The sequence below is a fragment of the Epinephelus moara genome, chromosome 6 (assembly GCF_006386435.1).
Source record: "Epinephelus moara isolate mb chromosome 6, YSFRI_EMoa_1.0, whole genome shotgun sequence".
NCBI lineage: Eukaryota > Metazoa > Chordata > Actinopteri > Perciformes > Serranidae > Epinephelus > Epinephelus moara.
The window spans coordinates 17,021,817-17,048,758 of NC_065511.1; the positions used below are offsets into that span (position 1 = coordinate 17,021,817).

At 41.3% G+C, this 26,942-nt stretch overlaps 1 protein-coding gene across 3 annotated transcripts in view; it reads right to left on the reverse strand.

Moving 5' to 3' along the window:
• The window catches only part of triob (trio Rho guanine nucleotide exchange factor b), a 123,620-nt gene that overhangs the window by 15,268 nt on the left and 81,410 nt on the right, over positions 1–26,942 (reverse strand). For all 3 annotated transcript variants that reach the window (XM_050046123.1, XM_050046124.1, XM_050046125.1), the window contains 20 exons: positions 26,110–26,229; positions 24,926–25,024; positions 24,713–24,805; positions 24,292–24,441; positions 24,035–24,149; positions 23,698–23,813; positions 22,057–22,179; positions 21,483–21,677; positions 20,896–21,011; positions 20,177–20,243; positions 19,785–19,894; positions 19,541–19,610; positions 19,165–19,254; positions 18,888–18,980; positions 18,595–18,706; positions 16,953–17,143; positions 14,938–15,039; positions 13,696–13,835; positions 12,728–12,827; positions 8,250–8,502 (listed from right to left, as the gene is read on the reverse strand). In XM_050046123.1, the coding sequence (XP_049902080.1) occupies positions 8,250–8,502; positions 12,728–12,827; positions 13,696–13,835; positions 14,938–15,039; positions 16,953–17,143; positions 18,595–18,706; positions 18,888–18,980; positions 19,165–19,254; positions 19,541–19,610; positions 19,785–19,894; positions 20,177–20,243; positions 20,896–21,011; positions 21,483–21,677; positions 22,057–22,179; positions 23,698–23,813; positions 24,035–24,149; positions 24,292–24,441; positions 24,713–24,805; positions 24,926–25,024; positions 26,110–26,229 (2,455 nt within the window). The remainder of the gene's footprint in view (positions 1–8,249; positions 8,503–12,727; positions 12,828–13,695; positions 13,836–14,937; positions 15,040–16,952; positions 17,144–18,594; positions 18,707–18,887; positions 18,981–19,164; positions 19,255–19,540; positions 19,611–19,784; positions 19,895–20,176; positions 20,244–20,895; positions 21,012–21,482; positions 21,678–22,056; positions 22,180–23,697; positions 23,814–24,034; positions 24,150–24,291; positions 24,442–24,712; positions 24,806–24,925; positions 25,025–26,109; positions 26,230–26,942) is intronic.

The window sequence follows — 26,942 nt, forward strand, 5'->3', positions numbered from 1 at the left end:
AGGGCATGACTGCAAAACCAAGTGCATTTCTATGGGGGCTGAAGTTGACTCAAGGGTGATACTTTCTGCCTATTACATCACATGCAATTGTGAGTTGTTGAGCTTCAAAGCTAAATGTAGAGCATAATACAATGAGATTTTTTATGTTTCTGAGAATGTATTTATTTCAGTCTGAGTACAAGACTTAAGTATCTATATTTTAGGACGCTGTGCAGCAGGTTGACTTAAGAGTAAAAGGTTCGAGAGACTCAGGCTTCAGCCTCTCCATTATTGAGCTATTAAAGTGGTTAAAAAGATGCAGCTGCTAAGAATTAAACCACGTGACCAAGCTGAATGGCTCTTATGAATGGCAGGTGTGGAAATTTTGCCTTCCCTCATTGGACACTTTAACACAGCCTGAATGAACGCATCTGCATGTGAGCGTGTGTGTCAGTCATTCAGCCTCTGGGAGACTTATTTTTACTGCGCTGCGCTGATACGAAGCATGTGTTCTAACATCGCATGCAAGGGAAGAAGAAAGCACAGTTTCCAGAATAACAAGCATCTCCAATACCATTAAGACTCTGAAGCCATCTTATCTGAGACTCCTCACCATCTCACTCTGACAATGTCCAGGTCACGTGCAGACGTCTTCAGTATAACCTGCGCAATAATAGTCCTGATCTTTCAGTGATTCTGCAACACTTAAGTCGCCTCGTGCTAGATTTTCTTGGCCATGAGTCAGGCGAACAATAACGTGAATGAGTCAAGGCAGAACAGGTGAGAACACATCTTTTCATCCTGTTTTCATCCTCCAATTTATTTCCCACCAGACAGAAAGTCAAATGGATCCTGTGCCATCTCCCAGGGGAGGGAAAGCTTTAACTGCTCTGTAGATCCATAAATTCGACCCAAAGGGCGTATTAAAAGACGACAGGAGGGGTGCAGGGGTTGTCCGTCTTGCTTGAGGGCAATCTGATGAAAATCCCTTTTGTTGGCACAAATCTTTACATGCAACCTCACTGTTAAGTATAGAATTCATGGAAGCTGTGTGATTTGCCCACCTCCATCATCTCCTCTGCAGTACCAAATGAAAACCAGAGTCACAACTGTTTGTTACGTTACTGCCCTGGAATGTTTTAGTCATGGGTACAATCATGGAGACTATTTCAGGCTGTAACTCTGATGCTACAGAATACCTTAGCATTTACTATTGTTGCATTCCAAGGACTATTAAAACGTCTCTTTATGAGTTCTTTATATTGTTACATCAGTAGATAACTGATCCATTATTCATACTAAAAGAAAGACGTACAGGTGCTGACAATAGACCATATAAAAGTAATGGATGTAGCCACCATGACATCACCCACTGGTTTGTTGACTCATGCTTTGAAGCCTCAAGTTTGGCATTGTGACTGCTGCATTCATCTTGAATTTTTGGAGCCAGAAGTCACCACTACTTTTAACAGGTAATTAAACATAGTGGTCTATGGGTAGTGATTCACTTTTGGAGCCAGCCTCAAGTTACCATTTGAGGAAGTGCAGTTTTTGGCACTTGGCGTTGGCTTCTTTTTTCAGCCCTGGAGGTTGCTGCTTGGCGCTGTTAAGGCCTTTAAATAATTAGGGGCTATAAAGTCCTGAATACTTTGGGTAAATAACTGTGGGTGGACACTTGAGCATCACACAACTGTTAATTTCTAATGTCAACCAGGCTCCTTTCTGCTATTTTTATTATAACTGGCAGACAACACTGACGACCCACAGCACACACCTACTTGCAGACATAATTCATGATTTAACACCTTGGTGATGCGTGCTTTTAAAGGGAGTGAACCGGAGGGCCAGACACAGGAGTCAGGACTTCTCATATAGAGCAAACAGACCATGCTTCCTGGAGAGACACTGGGGTCACAACCTAACATGTAACCATGCTGTTAGCAAGTACATCTTAGCTTCTACATCAAACACTGGGGGACAAGTTAAGCAGACAAATATGCCACACTGTCAATTTACACAAATTTGGTTTCTGGGGAGACACAATTACTTTTATCTCTTTGAATGCCATTGAAATACTCACAAAATGTAAACCTGAGATCACCGCATTTGTGGTTTGAGTTGTAAGAGAACATCTTATGGTCAGGGATTTGATACTCACTATTCTTCACTCACTACTATTTATTCGGGAATGTGAATGAGTGGACATGAACATGAAATATAGCTTGAGTAAAACTTGAACCATGAATAATGTGTTGCTTCAGGCTTAAAAGCATGAAAAAGCAAAGTAGTCCACTTTCTGTCCTTTATGTGTCATGACTAAAATGTTCTCACTTTGACACTTAGATAAGCATCTGCTGCTATCTCTGTGCTCTGATTAGACTGGAGAGGTCATGTTAACAGGGGCGTGAATGGGTGAAACATCAGGTCAGTGGCCTTGACACATTCCTACTTAGTATAAAATAACCCTCGGGACACAAACACACACACACAGAGGGAATGACCTTTGCTCTTTGACCTGCAGAGTGTCACCTCAGGAACAGCTGGTCAGGCTCGTACTCATGGGAAACAAAATTGGAGACACATAGTTTGTCAACAGGGGTGACTTGAGCTTAAAGTTTGTCCTCCTCAGTGGAGTTACAAACCATGCGTTCTGACCATTAAATTAAAGTAAAACTGCGTATACTGAGACAAGATTCTTAAAAACTCTTCAATCCTGCCGCTACAAAAAGTATGTCAAGAAAAAAATAATAATCCAATGGACTGAAATAGCAGACTTAGAGATGTTCGCTACTCATCCAAGATGCTTCTTCAGTTCTTGAGTGGATTATTCAGATGGACTTGATGCTGTCCTACCTGGATACACAAACTTCTGTTTCTATATTTATATATTTGGAATTTTCATTCCTGGACCCAGAACAAAAATGACATCTGGGCCCATCACTACCATCTGGTAAGCTTGTAATTATGCTCACAGAAATCACATACGTAAAAGCAATAAATACATATACAATTACGTACTGGCAATAGGCTAACACTCCAAAAAAATTGAATTGCTGGTCTTTTCCCCAAAGCTGCAAGAGACTTAATTTAGAAAAACCCCATTCAGATAATTATGTCAGTATCTCCTGTAGACATCTACGATGGCTTTAACCATAAATGTCTCATCTTTACTGAAGACAAAATGTTAAAAAATGTAGTAATATTTTTGTTGAAATTTTGTTAAAATAATTAGACTGACTCAATTAGTCAACTGGCTTCTCTGTCTCTGGAGCAATTCTGGATCTGAGGCATCTTGTTCACCTCCTGGTTAATTCATCAGTTGGCTCATTACAGCATGATACTCCTGAGACGACTGTGAAGATCATTTGAGTCGTACACTTGAAGATATCATGTATCATTATGTACATGTGCACATATAGTAAATGCACATGCATGCAACATATACGGCAAATGCATGCATGCATTAGTATATCTACCAACTGCCTCCACCATCTGCTCAAACATACAGAAGTCAGCATTAGTACTAAACATGAAAAGGCAAATCAGATTTGTATTCGACCTCCTATTAATACCATCCTCCCAGTTTAACTCTGTGGGCTGATATTCCTGAGAAGAGACCCACCAAGAGTCCACCAGATGCTCTCCACTGCGTCAGATGTTAATTTCCCTGCAAGCTTCCGACACACTCTCATAATTCAGTCACGGCTCATTCACGCTACTGCGAAGAACATGCTAGATTTACAACTCGGTGTGTGTGCCTGTGTCTCAGAATAGGAGGGAGGGGAGGGGCCGCTCTACAACTGATCCCAAAAGTCTTTGCAGCTCCACAGAAGCATGCCTCGGATTCCAGAGGTGTCACCAGGGGAGCATCTTCCGTGGGGTCTTACCTTCCCCAGGAGAAGAGATACAAACACACAGACACACACAAATATCAGTCGGTGTGGTTGGAGATGAGGTTTTAGGGGTGGAGGTGCAGCGTGTGGGAAAGCTCCAGGGGGTTTGGCGAGCTGATCTGTAAAAATGTGGACAATGCTGCAGAGGGCTTGCCACCAACAGCCATAGTTAGAGAGGGCGTGGGGTGGGGGTGGGAGATATGGGAGAGTTCAGAGACCACCCGCTACATATTCTAGCAAAACCGGTGTGATATTTTGTGCTTTCTAAAGGCTTTATTATACTGTATAAGCATTAACATCTATATTTTCCTGTTCTGTTCTTTCTATTTGACCTCATTATTATCTTTTCTCCCTGGGTTTTACACTAACACCCTCTGCCCATCTGTGCAGCACCCACCTGACCTGCCATACACATAGGCACAGATATAATCTTGTAAATTTGATTTCAGTAGATTTAATATCTCATCACATAACAGTGCATTCACCAAATCACTTTCACTGCCATAATGCCGCAATATAATCCACACTTGATCAGTAAATGCCCTCTGCATTTAACACATTTGATAATGCTGACATAGAATCTACGACAAACAAGGACAAACTGTCAAAAAACATCTTAAACATAGCACCACAAATATTACAGAGCTGGTAAACTTAACAACTTATCACTTATGTCATCTTTCTGTCATAACTTTCTTGCCTTTTCCACTGTTTAGTATTAAAAAAGCAGCATTTGCAATTTTATCTTCTCATACTGAACAAGCACATACGGCATTTTATAGACATGTTACGATCACCATATCAAACTCTGTGTTTCTGAAAAGTGTTTTGTTAGCAAAACCTTCGCTGACATAAGCAGAAAAGCAAGGAAATGACATGTGTTCTTCACATTATGCCGTTACTCATGTGCTACACATGACTGAGGCACCTACCCAGGTCCAGCAGCCAGAATTTGCAGTTGTCAGTCGGGTGTCCTCCCTGTGCTGAATCCATGGAGCAAAATGGGTTTAGAGACACTAAGGACTCAATTCCATGGGCCATGTCAGTCAAATATCAAGCCTCCAGAATCCTGACTTGAAATATTCCCTCACAGCATCCCCACAGACTCGACAACTGGCTTTCAGTTCCTATGCAAAACCTGGAGTTGTTCTTGAAATGACTTAGAGTTAAAGGCAAAACTAATGAAGTCACTGCGTCGCTGAAATTCCAGAGAGAGAGAAAGCGTGAAGTCCAGTGTGAGGAAAAGGAAAAAGTCAAATGCAGCATTAGAGAGTAGGATGTTTTCTCTCTGTCTCTCTTTGTATCTCCTTCCCTCCCTCTCTCGTGAGTGGGCTTATGTGAGGATATTGGGCAAGCCTCCACTGTGCCTCTCTGTTCCAAGGGGATGTCTGTAAACATGCAGCACATCTACCGTATTACCCTTTGTAGATGCGCCCACTCAGTTTGTGTGGGCGGGTGCAATTTTTTTTCTTCTTTTTTTACAGGCATTAGGATGCATACAAGTTGTGCAGTATGCTTGGAACAAATATAGACTTGGTTATGAAATCCAAGGGAAGTGAGCAGAAAAATGCTCAGAGGAAAAAAATCTGTTTCATTCTCAGAGGCTGGTTTCAAATTTTCCAATCGTTTTTCTGGAATTTAGAAACTCAACTGGGTATTTTTTTCCCACTACTATATATGTTAAACACTTAACTGTGTTTTCCTGCATCTTCACTTCATCTAACACTCTGTGCAGTCCGGAGCAGCTATGCAGACTAGATGAACAAAGATCTCCCTGTTTGACTGTGTGTGTGTGTGTGTGTGTGTGTGTGTGTGTGTCTCTGGGCTCTAAACACACTATCCTTTAAGAACACGCACACACTTGTATATACACTGGCCTCCACTTTGCTCTTTGCAGTGTTTTTTCAATAACACTGTCATTAAGTGTGTACCTTTGTATTTATTTCACTATGAGAGGCGCTGAGAGTCAATGCTTAGGTGTACTGGGGACTTCCAGTATATGAACTGAAAATGTCGTTAGTGTGTAAATGAAAGTGCTCTTAACTTGATTTAACAGGAATGTGTGGGTTTGCACAGGTTTCAGCAGCAAGCTGTACAGCACAGGACACACACAAACTGAACACATGCTATGGATGTGAACTGCTGTTATTTCACACATCCTATAATCAGAGCAGACAACCAGCTGCCAGCTATACACTTTGCAAACTAATCCTACTGTATATGAATTCGATTCAACTCTATTCTGTTATTCCAGACGCAGACGTCGGCCACCAGCAGTCAATTATTCCTGCTTGTGAGACACAGCGGGAAAAGGGGAGATTTCCCGTAGAACACTAATCCCCTGAACCGTCACCCTTCTACAACTTGGGACAAAGTGGCCTTACATGGTTGGTCAGTATGCACAAAAGGCTGACAAAGTAGCAAAGACATTTTTTGTCATCCTTGTCTTCCTAGTCCTCAGCAACAGCCTTTTTTTAAACCACGGCAACCCCTGCAGTGAGAAGCTCCTTTTCATTACTCCTACTGGCCACACAAACACAAAGATACAAACAGAGAGGGCTGGTTAGGCACATCCAAAGGAGCGAGGAAAGCCAGATAAAAATAACAGCCTCAGTGAGCAAAACAGAGATGAGAAACAGTGAAGCTGCAGTTCAAAGTGTAAAATAAGTAGTTGGGAAATTCTACCTTCCTTTCCTGCACTTTACAAGTAAATCATTCAGCTAATTCCAAAGGTGTGCATTCCTGTATGTACAATCCAAGCATCCTATAATTGTAATACAAACCTTCCTCATACTGACTACAAAGAAGCTGCCAGCAAAATATTTGTATGCTATATTACCATAGAAACAAGCAGTGCAGTTCTCACCCACTCTTCCAGATTAGAGGAAAGACACAAGCAGAAACGTCTGTCAAGACACGACAACAGCTCGTAACTCCAACAAACCGAGTGTCAAATGATGGTCGGATCGGAGTATCAGTCCTTTTCTCTCACTTCCTTCTGTTAGCTGTATTTATTCTTTGATTAGCGCTGATCAGATTATGATTATGAAAAACATAATATACAGTATGTATGTGTGGTATAGGCAAATATACAGTAGTATGAACAGTATCTATTTATCCATCAGGAATTTGTGATGAGATCAACACCAATGCCTTACATGGCCCTTGCTGCAATCAACCCTGACAGTGCAGGCTCAGTGAGATGTCAAACAATAAAACAGCAGATGTCATTGCTTCATACCAGAGTGGAAAACAAACCATTTCACCCAATGATAGAACAGTCACCATCACAGATGTAGATCCAACAACAATGTACAAGAGTATAGAACTGAATAGAGCCAGGGCCGGACATGATCCACACCTACTGGATAAAGAAACCATCACCAGTACAACCATACCTGGCAGCCACCTGAGCCAGCTGCTGGGCCTTTGTCAGAGAATTTGAACCGAATACACATTCAGAAAGTTTGCAATGATATTTGATTTCTGAAGGATGGGATTATAAAAGGAGGGATGGAGTTGACAAAACACAGACATCATGATCAAGTCTGAACAGTAAGGCATTACTGTTATTAAAAATACAAATATTCCATATTGGATAATTAGAACTCACAGCCTATAACCCTTTATCAATACTTAAAATTGGGTAATACTGTAAAATTAATCTTACCCAATTTTGTTGTCATGTAATTCATGTTGTGCTCCAAGTTGTTTCCTTTATTGTTCACTAGTCTGACAACTTCAAATATGTGTCTATGTGTGCAGAAAAAGTCCCACATTTTTAATGATCTGTCCTGTCAGAACATGATTCGACAATATTTCTGATGTTCTGACATCATGTCTTTCAGGGTTGAACCCTCACGAGGCTCTTTAGTATTTCATGTTTGTCACAATGGAGAGGCATGCCGCTGCGTGTTTAAGACAATATTCAGGTTTCTGACAGTAATAAGATGTGCGGATGTTAACAGTGCTGGGAATTCAAAGGTTAAAATTATTTTAAGATAATTAAAAGAGAGCTGTGCTTCAAGCGGGCTTTCCACAGTTGCATAGCAACACCTAGAAATACATGTACGTGCTTCTCCAAGCAGCTGTTTGGTGAGAAGTGAAGGTTCTGCAGGTCAACAATGATGTGTTTGCAAACAAGGAAATGCATCTTATTAGCTTCCCTAATGTTTAAAGACTCAATATGTGCATGGATGTGACAAGCAGCTGTTGGGTGAGATAAGAAGATTTTGCATGCCACCTCTGCTGTTTCCAAATGTGAAATACATCTAATAAGCTTTTGCTAATGTTTTGATGTATCCAGATATTCCTCAGCATTACAAAATCACTTCCACTCTACCTGCCAGTTTGGGTGTGAAAACATTCTCCTCCTACCTTTGTGGTTGAAGAGCCCCTCCATCTCCATGGAGGACCTGGAGTGAGCGATACAGAGCATGGAGCAGGGTACGATGCCCTCCTGGGCTGGAGAGCGGTCTGTGGTCCGCACCAGGCACCAGTCTGGCTTATCATGGAGTCGCTCCAGAACCTCCACAGTCTGGCCTCGCCGCACCGTCAGCTCCCCACTGCTGCCGCCATTACTGGCCACGAAGTCATGGATCACCACTGTCAACTCACAGCCACCGGACAGCTGAAACAGAAGGGAAAAACTGTTAATGACGATAAATGTTGATATTTGTTCATTTCAGTTTTACTGCTCACATGTTTACACAAAGCATGGATGCAGTTTCCACATGGCTATCTGTGAGGATAAATTATATCCAACAAGTTGCATCACAAAACAGTGTGAAACTGTGTAGTAGGTGTGTAACGGTACATCAGTCTGGATTGATGTTGATTCAGTGATCAATGATTTGATATTATCAATGCAAATTCTCATGGCACATTTGTGTCACCATTTCTGTCCAAGTGTACCTCCTTCCTAAAGATTCAAACAGTGCTACCAGCCTAAAGCCAGGCAGATCACATGAAGCAGCCAAGGAAAAGACAATGAGGATATTCACTGATATCGTCTCATATATATTAAATATCTATTAATATATATCTATTGAATTGAATTAAAAAACTGTATCCTTGAACAGTGGTTCCCAAATGGTGGGTTGCAGTCCAAAAGTGAATTTTGGGACCATTCTGAATGGACCACAAGTGACACACATGTTAAGTTTGTAAAAAAACAAACTTTATCTTTAAGAACAGTAAATTTCCAGCACAGAGCTTTTACTCTTAAGTGCTGTTTTCTGCTGTAGAAGGAGTGACTAACCACCAGCTACTTTACAGAGACAGCAAACTAGCCCAACAGCATGGCCAAACACCAGTATGACGCCGAATATATTAAACTGTGTGGACCTTGAACTAATGACTAAGGAGAAATCTGGCCCCGTGGCTGGACCAGTTGGGAACCACTATCCTAGTAGTGTTATGTGCAATGATAAACTGATTAGGTTGTTGCTAAAATGACCAAGGAGGAATTAAAGTGTTCTTGGTAACATTGATTTTTTCAAGCTTCTGTTAATATCTCATCCAGTCAGTGCTGATTACCCGCACACAGGACAATCAGTGTTGTATCTCTCTGAGCTCCACTCTAGATTGTAAATTTTAAAGATAGACATAAATTAAATTTGCCGTTATTTATATTTTAAAACTGCAAGATCATATTGTATAAGTACTTGGCACTGTTGAGCAGAAGTGGAATGCAACCAAGTACACTTACTCAAGTACTTGAGTAGAAATCTGAAGTATATATACTTTACATTTAGTATTTTCTTCTCACTCCACTTAATACTTCTTCTCTTAGTAGTTTTACTTCAGTGGAGGATCTGAATACTTTCTCCACCATTCATCCAGTAAAATGACTTCTAACATCACTAAATGGGATGAATGGCTCTCAGAACAAAGAGCAAATATTCCCACACAACATCCTTCGATAACAGCACAGGTACTCAAGCGGCACTGTAAAGTGAAAATATACATGCACCGATGACTGGTGACTCATTTCTGGCACAACTGAACAAAGCGTCACTCTGACGATCTGACTCTGATCATCTAAGTGTCTATGAAAAGAAAGGCAACATTATAAAGAGGTGGAACAAGGTGGAATTAGTCACTGGTTATTCTCAAAGGTATTTCAGACTGAAAATGCAGCTGCTTGTTGCTACTGAAGCTTCGATCTCTGTGCTCACAGCGAGCGCTTTGTGCTCACAGGTGGGAAATATACAATAACAGAACACCAGAGGGTGAACGCATTTTGTTATTCTACAAATATGAAACACAAAAGCACATACAAATTCTGATTGTCTTGGACATAGTTCAAGTTCAATGGCTTTATTGAACACAAACAGATGTCCGATTATGTCTAGCTTGTCCTCTCTGCTGTACATAGCACATTTACGCTTTCAAAGGTTTACTGCAGCTTAAACTGAACATGTATGTATGTATGTATGCACATTCTTTATTTCTAGTGTTGAAATGTACATACTGTCGCAGGTTTGTTGTGTCTTTTATAAACAAAATAGACTGATTTAATCGTTCCAAAGATTTACACTGTGTAAATGTAACAGTAGTGTTTCTTTTTTCAAATACTGCAAAGCACATTATTTGCAACATACCCTTTGGTAATGTGGTAAAGCCAGAGAGCTGAGGAGCTGAGAAACGGGATGTGAGATCCTGTCCTCCAGTCTCTCCATTGTTCTCCACTCCCTCATTGTAAAAGAAGTCGTAAAGAGCTAAAAAAAACTCTACAGGAGTCTGATTTCTACAGCAATTCACTGAAAATGTCCTAAATCACAATGAAAAGTTGTTCACTAGGTAAACACAAGCTGCCTGAAAAATAGTAAAATTGATTCAACTTTTCATAGAATATTTCCCCTGGGAAAACAGAGCCAGATAATTACAATCTTGATCCATTATAACATCCCAAGGCCAGAAGAAAAGTTGCTGCTGTCCACTATAATGGTCAACAGCGCTCCTCTGTGGGTCCTTACAATCAGACTATTGAAGCTTAAATGATTCCCTGTTGTGCGTCTCCTCCCCGCAGCACAGCTTAATCCATCCTTGTCTTTAAACAGGTGTTGCCAGAGTTTAGCTCACTAATGTCCACTGATCAACAAAAAACACTCCAGAAAATAAGAGGAAAAAACACAGAATATACTTCTATGTTTTAAAGCAAAGTGTGAGATCGATAGCCGTGAGGACCTAAAACTCTGCTCTCCTGTCTGGCATACAGACGAGCATCCTCTGTGAAGAGAGCGTGGGAGGAAGGCTGAAGCTGCTGACACACAAGTCAGTCACTAAAGCAGAGACACACACAGGAACAAGGGGGCACACACGCACACACACACTAACACAAACACACCAGTGTCCCAGCCTCTTGAATGAGATGTCTCACAGAGAGTCGCCACAGAGAGGAGCATTCAAAGAGCGAGATTGAGACACGAAATTTAAATGTGCAGGTGTTATTGTGTGTTTTGAATGTTTAATGAATGCTAATTAATTTCAGACACTAGTCTGTTGTTTAGACACAAGTGGAGAGACACATTCAAACACACACTGCGCACCTCCTCACCCTTTCAATTTGGATTTATGCTGCATGAAGCAACCTTAGAGTTTAGCTTTGTATTAACTTAACAGTGACAGTGAACACACTGAGTTGATTTTCTTATATTCCTGATTACAGCAGAGGCAGAGTTGGGGAATGTCCAATTCAAGTGTGAAAATAATGACCTCAGTAAGAGTCCACAGCTACAATTTATAATCGCTATGACATAAAAGTATGGAAATATTTTTCATCCATGTCTGCTGGTGTGTGTGTGCGAGTTAGCTTTACAGTTGCTCATACTGAGCGTAGGAGGACAAGCCTTCTGTGGTGCTATTACCAGATATAACCACGGCCGACTGTCCCTGTTCACAGCGAGTGAAGATTCTCCCTCTCTCTCTCTCTCTCTCACACACACGCACACACACACACACACACACACACACACGCACACACACACACACACACACACACACACACACACACACACACACACACACACACACACACACACGCACACACTGCTTTAAAGCTCTGTCAGATGGACTGTTTCTTCATCCTAACACAATCAAACAATTTCACAGGAAACAACTTGAGGAGAGTTGCCTGCATCAAACCAGGTTTCAGCTTCTGATTTGTGATGGCTCGATACAGACCAATGAAAGATAAGCTAAACATGGACTGAATGAACTGAATAGTGCAGCATGTGAAGGGAAAAAAAACAAAGAAATAAAAAAAGTAATTAAATAAAACAGAAAAATGTCTATTTGTTGTATCATCGAAGTGATGCCTCGTACATTTTGGGGATAAATAATGCCTGGAGACAGCATCGTCATTGTGGGGGGAAAGTGGGACTGATTACCCACGGCGCCAATGGGAGGATGGGGCCTTGAAAAGCATGGGATGAAAAGTGTGGTTTTGTTTGTAATTTTTCATTTTTGAGTAACCAGTGCCATAACTTAATTAAAATTGGCTGAATAAATCAGTTGACAGACTGAATTTTGTATTAGAAAATATAAAGCGGAAGCACTGAGGCCCCTCTCACCCCTTAAAGGTGCAAAATGGTTTAATCCACCCTCTACTTGGATTCATCTATAAGGAAGCGGACACTGTCATGTCTTTCCCCATGAAAGAAAAATTGAGGTTCCAAAAAAGTAAAGAAAGAAAGAAACACAGGAAAGGAAAAGTAAGCAAACTGACTTTGTAAAAATATAAAAAATAAAATAAAATAAATAAATTCGAAAGGTGCATGAGAGACATGTATCAAGAGAGGAAGGGTAGTAGGTGTGTGTGTGTGTGTGTGTGTGTGTGTGGGGGGTCCTACCTTATCACTGTCTAGTGTGTTCTGAGATGTACGTGAGGCGATGGAGATGGTATCAGGTTGGCTGCTGGCGTCTCCCTGGCTGTCCAGCTCCTCTCCGTCCCTGCAAGCAAACATCATCATTAATGTCATTCTATTATTACTATTACTAATAACCATTACACGTTTTATAAGATCTATTACTGAAAATATTGATTACTGAGTTGATCATCTGCAACAGAGTGGATTCTGAGATGTTCATTGCTCTGTAGTCGTGTCCAGCTGCAGGGTTTTAATTATCATTATTGGAAAACTGATTTAATTTTTTTTTTTTTAAATTACTGCTGTATTTATTTTAGATATTTGTTGCATATACACAGTAAAATTACTGTTAATAATTGTATCACATATAATGACATAATTACTATTTAAACTCATGAACAACATTCAAAAACTTAAAGGGACAGTTCACCCCAAAATCAAAAACACATTTTTCCCCTTACCTGTAGTGCTATTTATCTATTATTTATATTATTGTTTTGTTGTGAATTGCTGAGTTTTAAAGATATCAGCCGAAGACATGTCTGCCTTCTCTCCAATATAATGGAACTAGATGGCACTCGGCTTTTTGTGATCAAAGCACCAAAAAAATAAATTTGGAAAACTCATCAGCAGTGTGTCTTTCCAGAAAACATGACGTAGTTACTCAAGATAATCCACAGACCTTGTTGTGAGCAGTTTCATGTAGAACTATTTTCTTTCTACCAAACTACACCTGCCAACCGCATCACAGCACAGCACTCTTAGCACCACCAGCTGAGTGCCATCAAGTTCCATTAGACATCTGTATGGCCGATATCTCCAATACTCGGCAACTTACACTAGAAAAATCTCAATTGCTAAAATGCCCTACAGGTAAGAGGAAAAATGTGTATTTTTGATTTGAGGGTGAGCGATCCCTATAAGTTCACAGTAATACAATGTTAGCTTACCGTCTGCCTTTATGTTTAGCTGTGGTGGCTTTAGGGATGTGGATGGGCTCCTTCAGAGCTCCACGCAGGTGGACAGTTCGCTCCTGGATGACCTCCCGAATGTGTTTGATCCAGTCCTGCTTGTTCTCAATACTAGAAGCCTGGGACACAACATATTATTGAGTCAGACAAAAGGGTAAATTTTAAGGTTCTTGCACCCACAAGTGCTTTGACAGCATTTTAACCAGGACTTTTTTCCACCTTTTCAAATACAGACACAGACAGAACATTAAATAAACAAGAGATATGAGGAGTGGAGAAAAATAAAAGCTGTTGCACTGTTCATTTGGCTTAAATGAATTAATGATGACCCTCAACACAGTATCAGGTTTAATTAAGCAATTATATAATTCTGTCTGATGCCACATGAGTGCTTTGATCCCTGCAATCTTGTACTTGATACACACCTTCATACTCAGACACAATGTGAAATGACGATGTGTCTCCTAAACTCCACTTATGGGTCCACAGATAGATGCTTATTGTCGGCCATGTGTTTATTTACGTCACAAAGCCAGTGCAGCACTGTATTTAGTATATGACTACACTCGTCAGTGTCTCCTCTTCTTCCTTCACTTAGCAACCAGCAGCACCAAGGCTGCTGTGGCACCGTGTTACATAAGACACATATTAGGATGGTCATCAGAAGTTATGTAATAAGACAGATAGCTGTACAACACATTCACACATTGCAACACAGAGATCCACAAGTTTTTGTCTTTCTCTCAAACACACATCTACACACAAATCCTGCATAAAACATTGCGTCTGACTCACTGCATGAGAAGTTACTTGTGAATTTGAATTATGACCCATCAACTGCTATGCTAATGTTTCCGTTTCTGATGAGTAGCAGAAAGTAACACTCCAGCCCCCTACAGGGAATGAACTTTCTTGGCTGAACAGAGGGGACTATGTAGGATTTAGTGGGGGTGGACTGCAGACATTGAATGACTCTTCTTCTTTATGTGTGAACAACTTGACGGCTCCTGCAGAAGGGGAATCATATGGGGGGTGCATGTGACACACAGAGCTGGAAGTGAAAATGAAGCTCCTCATGGGGCAAAAATATTTTTTGTTCATTTATATCAGACACTGTTGTACAATATTTAAAAATTCAAATTTACATTGTTAGTGCAAACATGAATGCAGAGACCAAACGTCAACCCTTTATCTACACTATCAAAAGCAGCATCTTGATACCTTGAGGACGATCTTGTTGTCTGAGGTTGGAGTTCTGCCCACCCACAGGGCAAACTTACAAGGATCTCCCTCCACGTGTTCTGTCACTCCAAGCTCTGACGTCTGAGGAGGTGAATGACATGTCAGCAAACTTACAATACAGAAACACACAAAAAAAGATGTGATTGCAACTTGTAACCAAAATAAAAACAAAGTGTGTCATAGAGGTCTTTCAGCTAAAACCAAGGATCAATCCTGAACCAAACCAGGTCTTAAAGGGGAACACCATCTAAATGAAGAATTCCAATCTGTCATTTCCACAGCCTAGGAACGTTCAATCAATATTTGTAAACTTGAGCTACTCTCTCTCAAAGCCAGAAACCAGAGTAGGAAGTGTCTAACTTGTGATGTCATAGTAGTATAGAGTCTGGAGCTGTGCCATAAACAATGAACAGGAGCCTGATTTTGTGGAGCCATAGAATGTTTGTTTTCTTTTTTATACCCAAATGAGCTTTATTCTATTGTCTCAATTTCTCAGTTCATTTCTCAATATATTGTCTATGGAGCAGCTCCAGACTTTATACCATATATGATATCACAAATTTGAGTTTTAGCATTCTAGCTTTTGGATTTAGGAAAGAAGTTGTGCATGTTTACTAATGTTTTTGTCCACCAAAGTGTTTTTTTTTGAGGCCAGCCCATTTTTTTAATGCTTTGCAATGGGAGTGCTGCCTATTAACGCTGTGTTACAAACACTGGCAGCGTGACAAGGTGCTCTGCAAGAATTCTGTGCTGAGCGCTGCACAGAAGCACTAATCATGGCAGCACAAGGACAGGCACTTACAAGATCAATAGAAGCAGGGGTCTACCACACCAGACAGGACCCCAGGTGCAGGCTGTGCAAAGATGCTCCTGAGACAGTTCAGCACATAACAGCAGGGTGTAAGATGCAGGCAGGAACAGCGTACATGGAATGCCATAACCAAGTGGCTGGCATAGTGTACAGGAACATCTGCACAGAGTAAGGGCAGGAAGTCCCAGTGTCCCAATTCTGGATTCAGACTGACAAACTGGTGATGGCTAACCAACTGGATATCGTGTTGATGGACAAACAACAGAAGAAGGCAGTGGTGATAGATGTAGCAGTCCTGAGCAACAGCAACATCAGGAAGAACGAACACGAGAAGCTCGAAAAATACCAAGGGCTGAATGAGGAGCTAGAAAAGATGTGGAAAGTAAAAGCAACAGTAGTGCCAGTGGTTATTGGAGCACTCAGGGCTGTGAGCCCCTGTGACCCCAAACTGGGCGAGTGGCTCCAGCAGATTCCAGGTACAACATCTAAGGTCTCAGTCCAGAACAGTGCAGTCCTAGGAACAGCTAAGATACTGCGCAGAACCCTCTGGTAGAGGACCCAAATATATGCATATATGTTTCCTCGGTGGGTCCGTCCTCACTCCCTATATACTTCAACGTTCCCTCATCCAAAGCAAGCACTCTAACTTGTGCTGACATGTTTACTTCCATGGATATTCTGTATCATACCAACGAGACGCAACTAAAACGATTAAGCTGAAAAAAAAAAAAAGCGACTCCCCCAAAGTGCTCTCAAATGCTCCCAGCTTGACATTTCCTGAGGAGCACCTGGCATTTTTAGCTGGGAAAAACCACCTTGGTGGACATGGGGCCTTAGACCATAGGAATATTGTGTGAATTTTGAAGATGGGTGTAATACCCCGTTCACACTTTTAAGCCATACTTAGTCTAACCTTCAGTTTGATTTGTCACAACAAAAGCTGATATGACCCGAGGAAGAATATGACAACATGGGCAACACAAGCCGCAATCAATACACAGAAATTTACGACTATAATTACTGGTATATAATATCATCATGTGATAGTTTGTGGTTTTAACATTATGAACATCTAGGATGAACCACAGGGTATCCCAGTTTCACAGTACAGCATTTCTCAGCTGTCATGATTGGAAGAAAAAAGAAGAAACAATAAAGTCAGATCAAACAGTACATTACTTACAAACAGCTTGCTCTTGTACAGGTACTTGCTGCGCCCGTTAGAGTCTTTGACTTCTTTGCTGAAGACCAGGGACATTTCAAAGAGGAAGAGGTGTCTGTCGCGACCCTTCCGAATCAGAGTCTTCGGATCCCATACCTGGAAGGACTCCTGAAGTATCAACTCTCCCTGGGAGTCAATGTTCCCATCAAACCCTGAGAGTGAATGGATAGGAGGAAAAGACCAATTAAGGGCTGTCTGCATGTGCAAACAGTACAGTATGCACAAACATATTTGTGGGTTGCAAATGGACGGAAGTTGAATGAAGTTAGTGCTGACTCACAGCTGAGTAATTTGTGCTGAATGTGAGTGACGTGATTACACTCACAAAAGCATAGTGAAAGTTCAATTAATAGGAAACATCAGACCCTCAGAATACACTCATGGGCAAATTCACCAAGAATGTATTGCAGCATGAAAGCATCATGAATTGGGCATTACTTACCCATCTCAAGGTCGGATTCACAAAAGATGTTGCCTTGATGACAATGCAGCGCAAACATGCCCATTAAGTTTTACAGCTGAGTGCAGTATGCCCTTTTTGTATCAGACCATGTAGCAAAGTATAAATGTTGCCTTTGCACCAGGAACACAGGATGTAGAAGAATGGGGCAGAGAGAAAATGAAAACTGAAATTTTAGGACAATGTCCTACAGGTCCTGACTGACGAGGTGGAGAGGTATTCCTCAAAGCTTCAGGCAAGGTATATAAACATGAGCTGAGATTCAGTTACCACCAACTGTCTGACGATGCTAGTATTTTCACTGTAAACTGTGCGGCTATTCGGGCTGAAACTTAAAAGTCAGTGATTTGAATCATAAGTCAGAGACCCCTCAGTTGACTGAGATTGCCTCAAGTTGAGCAGTCGTGCTAGTCAGTGTGCTGTGTAGTGTACTTCCGGGACGTTTTGGATCCCCGATTTTGCTGCGGAGTGAGCGCTCTTGACTTTCGCGCTACTCTTTGGTACAGAGAGCTACAGACATGATGCAGCAGCACAGAGGAGGAGAAACTTTCCACTGTACGTCTCCAAGATAACACTGTCTTCGCTCTTCTGCTTGGAAGTGGTGAATTTACAGCTCACAGACACTTAATACACAGTCTCTGGCTTTTGTTTGATATCTACTGTCGGCAAAAATGTTGTTATACATTTCCAATCCATTGTTAGCGGCGTTAGGTTGTTTACTGTTACATGAATGCTGCTGTCACACTGACGGTCCAACTGAACCTGTTAACACATCAACGACTTGTTTAATATGGGTAAATCTGATTTGACTGACATAATTCTGAGTCAGGTACAGCCCTAGTGGCTTTTAAAACTGATCTTTGTGAATTGGACTCTTTTTGAAATGAGGGTCCTTTGCAGACAGCAGCCAATTTTGTGTATGCATATTTCCTTATTTAAAAACATGTAAATAGCACAGGAGCAACAGTTTCTTTTTGCCTCCTTTGTGCAGAATTAGTGCCCACAAAAGCCATGCAATCCTTTTGCGAATTTGACCTTCAGTGAGCAGTTGTACAGGTAAGCATCAAAAAACTGTAACAATCCCATGAATAGCAGAGATGTGTGTGTGAGGATGTGTGAGTCTGTGTGTGTGTGTCTACCTACCATCCAGCATAGAGAGGTGCATGGCATCATTAGCTCTCTTGGGGACACTGAGCATGACTTCAAGGCCATCCTTTATCTCACCTTTGCCTTCCTCACAGCATGTCAACAACTCCTACAACAGCAGAAGGCAAACAGAAACATACACACAGTTAGATTTTATTAAGAAGGAGAGCACACATTCATGATTTGGTTAAAGGATTAGGTTCCCATTGTTTAATTTTTATGTCTGCAAAAAGTAAGTAATGCCAGGCTAGATATCTTTCATTTAACATTTATTTGAAAAGAGGCTGTACCTTGAGAAGGAGCTGGTATTTAGTGATTCTCTGGACTGGTTTGATCAGGTAAGAGGAGATGGAGTTGGCCAGGCGATGTCTTTGCTGGATTTCCTGTAAGTCAAAAAGGGGAAACAGACACATATTTTACAGAAGCAACAATCTTCATTATTCTTACTCATGTACTGTACAGACAAACCTGGAGTGCTGTATAACAAAATGTAAACATTTTTTTTTACTAATCCTTACTGTAATATCACAATTAATTATACAAAAAGCAGTATTGGCAGTTACTTACATCAAAGTAGGGTCCAGCATGTTCCAGGATGAGCTGAGTGGAGTCGGGCTTGTTCTTACAGTAGTTCACATACATCTGGAACTTATCAGCCTGAGTAGGAGAAATAACAGCAGTCCTTTACTCACAAGTTACAAACACTTTTGGATGCAAAACAACAACTTCAGAAAACATCTGTAATACTCTATAGGTCTAGTTTACTGTATATGTTGGTTAATGTTAGTAATGTTAGTTAAACTAGTCATATGGGGAAAAAATGCTGATGAAAACAGAACAAATCAAAACATATGGCTACAATACTGTAATTGTTGTGGGGTATAATAACAGCTGAGGAACACATACAAACTGATATATAAGTCACAACTTTTAGATCTCTTACCCAAGTCACAAAACAATGGCCGACATCCTCTGGAAGCTGCTCATACTTCTCCAACTCCTTCAGGAAGATACTGCAAAGAGACAGAAAGATTTAAAGGAGGAACAATCGGAAGCTGAAGAACAAATTTTGTTTATTCGCTACTTCTGAAAAAAAGATTTCCACCTGAAATGAATAATCTTTAGACTAAATCAGCAGACATTAATTGTAAAGAAAACAGAATGTCGCAGATCAGCGCTCCACTGACTTGTGGTGAAACTCGTAAAGGTCCTGCATGTTCCCAAAGATGATGTGTTCCTTGTTGACAATACCAGGAGGAATCTCTTCCACACCGCTGGTCATCTCCCATAAGTATGTCTGCACACACACCAGAGCAGAATAATTTAATACCTACAAATCTCTGCTCGAACTCACCTAATGTAAGAGCATCCAATCAACACATTACATATTTATAACTAATTGGAAAAGTACAATTTAACCAATTCTTAAGGACAATGTTCATGCAATGGAAGGACAAAATATAAAAACTGAGATTTTGACAACATTTTAAAAATTGCAGGGAAGAAGAAGATGACTAAATTTGACAACAATTTACTGCAAATCAGAAAACACCCAACTGTGTAAAAATACAAGACTTACATCCATACACTCCCGTAGATCTCTGACGTAGGCTTTCTCTGTTTGAATCAGCTCAGCCATTATAAATCTGAAAGCACATGAATGTTAGGAGAGAACACACTGATTAACATGGTCAGGTGCTGTCGCTGACAAAATATTAATAATTAAAAACCTGTGGTGAGGACTAGTATGTACAAAATAAAACAAAAGATTTCACTCTGCTTTACTGTTTCTGCACTCTGTGTCACTACTGTGGCAGCACTGTTGCTGCATGTAGGAATAACTCCCTTATGGCTCACATATGGCTTGTGAACATGTGTATTATAATTTACAGGCTGTTACTGGGCTCCCTCCTGTATGAATTAAACCACTTAAAACTAATAACCAAAGATATTCTATACAGCATCAGGAACACTGAAACATTTCGTGATAAAAGTTGATAAGGCACATTACTGCTCTGCCTGCTCTCACATGCACCATAAATTTCATCTCCATTTCTTAACACACTCAATTTGATTTGAAGATTTCAATGTTGACTATGATGTGCCCATGATCTCTGGGTAATTTGAAATTTAACTTCACGTTATTATTAACCCAAACAATTTGAAATGAAAGCCTAGTCGCAGCTATACAATCTTAATAGGACTGAAAATTTATGTTTTCATATGTTTGCAAAGCAGTTTTGAACATCAGGTGGTGATCAGGAGAGCGTGCGCCAGGGAAATGTCTGTTGCACTTACTCTTTCCTTCGCGCAGACTTCCTCTTCTCCTCGTTGAGTTCATGGGCAGCATCCCTCAACTTGACCTCTGACCCTGGAGCACTGGCTGGGATGATGTCCAGTTGCAGCTCTTTACTCTGAAAAGGAGACAGTGGCTATTATGTTGCGCACAACAGGCATGGTGGTCATTCACTCGTCAACACACCACTGTGTGACATATTTGCTTTCTCTTAGCACCAGTTCATTAAAATGAACCGCTGGGAGATGGAGTTTAAATAGAGACAGGAGCATCTATCTACATCTCACCACTTGCTGCAAGCTCATACCCTTGAAAGTATGATAAAAACCAAAGCCAGAGGTTGTTTGTATGATTAAATTAATCACATAAAACATGATTTAGTTTTAATCTCACACTAGAAAGGCTAGAGGCCAAGGTTGTATCCTTATTAAAATAACCTGGAGTGTGTCAACGGCTGTATCTCTCTATGGTCTTTCATTACTAAGCATCAACTCAAGGTTTTAGGATAAAACAAATAAATAGTTTGTCATAACGCATCGGGAAGAATATCTGTATTTTTCTGTGATTTTTGTTAATGGTGTGCACTCACAGCCTTGTTGGAGTCGGAAGAAATGCCGAGCGCTGTTTCCAGGCAGGTTCGATATTTGTCCATGCGGAGAGAGAAGTCCCTGTAGCGCTTGTCCACCGAGGACACCCATTTCTTTATCTCCAGGGCATGGGCGTGGCCCTTGTCACAAAACCCATCCGCCAGCTGGATCAACAGCTTTACCCGCTCTTTGGTTTGCTGTCAATAGAGAGACATTTAGGGAGGGGATAGAGAGAAAAGAGAGGTGGCCGCAGAGAGCCAGCGTCGGTGGAGGAAAGGTACATAAGAGAGAGAGACAGAGAGAGGCAGAGAGAGAGTTAGGAATCACTGTGTTGCTTGGTGGACACAATAGCTTGTTCTCTAACACAATAACAGTGACACAGCAATGAGGAAAAGGGACAATACACTGCCCTGGGAATGGGCCTCACAGGAGAGTGCAAACACACACAACACAACACAACACAACACAACGAGCGAAGCAACAGGCAGACAAACACACACATACAGTCTCTATCTTTTCCACCTTCTTTTACACAGAAATAAGTCAACAGATGAACATAAATGCGCTCACACATACCTTTGCTGTGATCTGGAAGTCCTCATGCTCTTTTAGCAGCTCCTGTGTGTGGTGAATGCTGGAGCCGGTGGATGTGTGTGTGGACAGGTAAAACTCCCCAGTGTCATGGATCCACTCCAGGGCCTGAGGACACGACCAATCACAAGTGAGTTCATTTACACTGCAGGGATTTTTGTTACACAATATGACACAGTCTCTATTAACTATCCAAACCTGAAGACCTGGTACAGGCTGGTAAACGTGAGACTCTTATAACTACAATAAATTTACAGCCAATCAATAGTTTGTATACTTACTCACCATCACCCACTTTATGCTCTCCTATCTAGCAGGACATTTGTTTAAATTTGAACTGATCAGGGTTTGATATGCATGGCATTTTCCACTGTACAGTTTACCTTTAAGAATCCCTTAATGTCCCCTGATCACATTCATGGTATTTCAGGACTAGGAAAGGTGGCATCCATAATTTTGGAAACAATATGATAAAGGAGTGAGACCTTTAGCAATCTTTTACCACCAATTAAAAATAGAACTGATTCATACATTCCTAGCATTCAGTTTCCAAAGGTCCTACTTAGTTTCTATCCGTATTCATGTCTGTGTTCTTAATAACTGGGCCTGCGGACCCTGACCAGCAGTGGCAGAACTGGTCCAGTCAAACTGTGAGACCAGAGAGCATTTGTGCCCTGGGGATAAAACCTGGACCGCCCTAGAATAGCCATGTCCTAGAAACATCTATGATGTCATCTAATTTTATTGGCGAAACACATTGCTGTGTGCCTGTGCTGTGCTTTCCAAACACCACAAGAGGGAGCAAAGCGTCCATATTTAAACAGCCCTGGTCCACAAGGACAGAGTTAAGAGCTCAAGTGGCGCAGATTTTAACTTGCTTCGGCTTCTTGAGAATAAAGAGTTTCCAGCAGTCAAAGTCATGTTTAAATAAAACACTCCAGATGTCAGCTCAGTCGGTGTAGTGTGACAAGATGTTGGCTGCTACGGAAAACAGTGATATCCAAACTGTCCATCTCAGCGGTCCTTTTATCTCTAAACAATGTCTGATCTGAGACTTGTTTGACTGAGAGATATCGAGTGTTCCTGTGACTTGACCTATCATCCTACCTCAGATTTATTCTTCTTCTAAAACAAACAACAAACTTCACAATAAAAATGCCAAGGGTTGAAACGTTCAGTGCTGCCTGAAGGGTAAAAACGAGTGGTTGGAGACTTATGTTTGGCAAAGCTCCGTAACAAACGTAGTGTTTAAAGTTACTGGGCCACATAATGATAGCTGTCTTTAAGACTGTCATTGTTGCAAATGTCTGCCAGCTTACATCATTTCCAGTAAATTTGAAATGTATCATTACTAAGAAAAACACAGACTGCTTGACTTAAAAAGAGAAAAGAATCAAGATGGAAGTTGCAGCTGTGTGCTAATTGAGACAAATCAACTTGCTGACTTAATTCCAGTTCAAACAGGAGTCAGTCACCTAACTGGGGGGGGATTATTTCTACTTACTTTGTCTGAATTAAATGACACACAATATACCAATCTGTTCAGCCTTATCTCCAAATTCTGCCTTTTGCGAGTACACACATAAAAACACAGTACAGTAGATACACACAATCATGAGCACGCACCTGTTTGGCGCTGCGTTCGAACACTACATATTGCTGGCACTGGTCCAGCCTCCGCTTCCTCATGGTCCAGAAGTGGAGCACTCTGTTCTCCCTCTGCAGCAACTCATTCAAAATATCTGATGAAACAACACAAGCATAAAAGATACATTCATTCAAGATGTTTATCGCTGTGCGTCAGCATAATACAGGAACATTGTGAACACCTGTTTTGGAATTTTGTGAATAAATTAAGAAACTTTGGATAGAAAGAAGTTAAAAAAGCTATTAACAACTTGATAAGCATCTTTCTAATGAGAAGATGCAGAAAAGATAAAAGTGATTATTGAGCCATACTTACTCTTAACCTGAGTCTCTGGAGCTTTGACGTGGGACAACATGCCGGGCATGTTGACGCTGTTCCTGTGCAGGTACTTCAAGAAGACATCAGCGTTACGTCTGGCTAATGTGCAGGCCTGTAAGTGTGCAGAATGGGAACAGGTGTCACGTACAGGGTTGATAACATCCTACTGATTTTGATAAGCTTCGACTCACACAAAAAAAGGGATTTGACGTGTCTTTTATCAAATATAAATAAAACAACTTCTCCTTTCTCACCTTGAGGAAGGCCTCTTTCTGCTCCAGATGTTTGCTGATCATGGGGGTGACGTGGTCCGACTCGCTGTTGGGGCCCAGTTTATCAGCACCGCCACACCAGTCTTCTTCTCTTTTATACTCCTGCTCCAGGCTTTCTAACACACTGCACACCTGATACATAGATGAACAGTACATACATTTACTGTACAATGTCACACTGACCTTCTCCTGCTCTAGACTTTCATGTGACCTGTGAAACTGCACATCCTTGAGGACACTGTTTTAATCATACTCTGGCTTTCCAGGTCTATTAATGTTCACAGAGGAGAGTGCAATTCACATTATCCCTGTCTTTCATTTTGGTTCACTCACTGCTGCTCAGGATTATCTAACACCTGTTTGCGCTGATGGCACCCACTCCCACACACAAACACACAAATACCTGTTCAGAGGTCTTGTAGAAGGCCACAGAAGCATTAACCAGCTTAAGTCGGTCCTCCATCTTCAGCATCAGCTGCTGCCAGTGGTCTGCCACCTTCAAGTCAAACAAAACAAATCAGTTTACCACCTGGAGCTTTAAAAAAGGCAACGACACTATCTACATTATTATTGATGTTTTCCCTCAGAGATGTATACGCTTGTAAGAAAGCAGTACCTTTTCTGCACAGTCTCTGATCATATCCATGTCATAGTGGTTTGCCTGGAGTAAGGCCTCTGCCTTCTGCTGTACCTGCAGCGCACTCTGATGGGTTTTCTGCATGGGGGATAAGAGCGAGATAAAGAGAGAAAAAACAATGAAATTCAAGAGTTACATGAATATCTGTATCACAATGACTGCTTTGAAAATACAGCCCCAGCTCCCTGTTGGACCCTGTGGGGCAGTTTGGTGGAGAGTGGAGAACTGGGGAGCAGCAGAGGAAAGGCTAAATAAATAAAAGTAGTGGCTGTGTCATAAAGATTGTCCTGGGGTGAGCATTCTGGAGAGGAAATGAGATAGGGAGGTGAAGAAGGACAGTATCTGGTGATTTTTCTGGCATAGCGGTTAGCCTGAGAATAAGGCTTTTTGCACCTTGCTGGACTCTGAGCAGTAGAGGGTAGGAAAACAGAAAGAGATCAAGGAAGGATGAAGGGCTTCCTGCTACCTTTGGTAATGTCTGCTGGACCTGCTGGGTACTATCAAGGAGGACATTCCCATATCACTTGCTCTTTTCTCACCACAGGGGGCCCATTGCGGGTTGCAGGGACTACAGTTATGGCATGCGTGTTAAAATTCAAGTCTCACATAAGCAATAATCATAAACATAGCTTTCTTCTGCGTGTGCATCTGTGTGTGTGTGTGTGTGTGTGTCTGTGTGTGCGAGCTCAGTAGAAGTAGGTCAGGTACAGGCCTGCATTAAAATGAGCCAGGCTCGATAGAGTTCAAAGGAAAGGCACCCTGCATAATCAGTAGTAAAAAGAAGAAAGGTAAGCAGAGACAGAAGAAAGACAGAGGTAGAGATATTAGTTATTGATAATTCTATTTCATGTGTGACTAGTTTTGAGTAGGGGAGGTGGCGGAGACGCATATGAACCTGAGATGAGTTTTAGAAAGGCAAAATGTTGAAGGATGAAGGGCAGAGGAGCAGGGGAGATGCAGAAGTGGTAAAGGATGAGGGAAAATGGAGATGCAGAATCACGCATGCAGAGGTGAACCAAGACAAACATGATGAAAGGGAATAAGAGGATATGAAGAAAGGTTGGAGGGCAAAGAAAGATGCAGTTAAAAGTACAAAGCACATGGACATCAACATGTTGCTTCTAGAGCAAGAAGAGGAATATTAAATACGCATTTTATTTTACCTCGATTGCATGTTGGAATTGTTCATGCTCCTTCTGCAGCTGTTCGGCTTCTTGTAACGAACTGGCTGTGATCAGACCGGCGTTCAGCATGGACTCGCCATTACGGATCCAGCCCAGCACCTAAAATAACACACAGCATAGATACACAACGAGTTTTGTTATTATTCACTTTTCATTTTTTAACATATTTGTGCTACCTACGCTGTGAAAAGATATTTAAAAAAAAAAAATCAAACCAAGGTGTCAGCTGTTCTTCACATTTCTTAATTTTCTAGTCTTTGTTCATATTTTCTTTCTCCTGTTTCCAGCAGCTCTACAGCATTTTCTCTCCATGTGTCAACTTTTCTCCTTTACGTTTCTTCTTAAATATATATTTTCCATTGCTTTCCTAACCCTGACACTTCCTCATTCCCCTGCATCCTAACCCTGTTGCTGTTTCAATCCTTTGACTCTCCCCAAATTTTATCTTGCACACATTTCCCCACCTACCAACTCCATCTTTTACTTCGTCCTTTCTCCCCTTTGTGCGTAATCTCTTTAACTGCCACACACCCTGCCTCGAACGCACGCTCCTGGATGCACACAAAATCCCATTTGCTCATATTTTTGTTGGCCTAGTTCTCGCCAAAGAGCATGTTAAATACAGTCTGTCACCTCTCTCTCTGTCTGACTCAGCATGCACACCTGCTGTGTGGGTGATGGGCAGAACTGCAACTGAAGCTTGGCTATAAAAGTGATGATGCAACACAACTCTGACTCCTGTTTTTCAGCAACTTCAACGCAGCCTATGTTTCCATTGCATTTGCGATGTCCCGAGGCGGGACACGTATGGG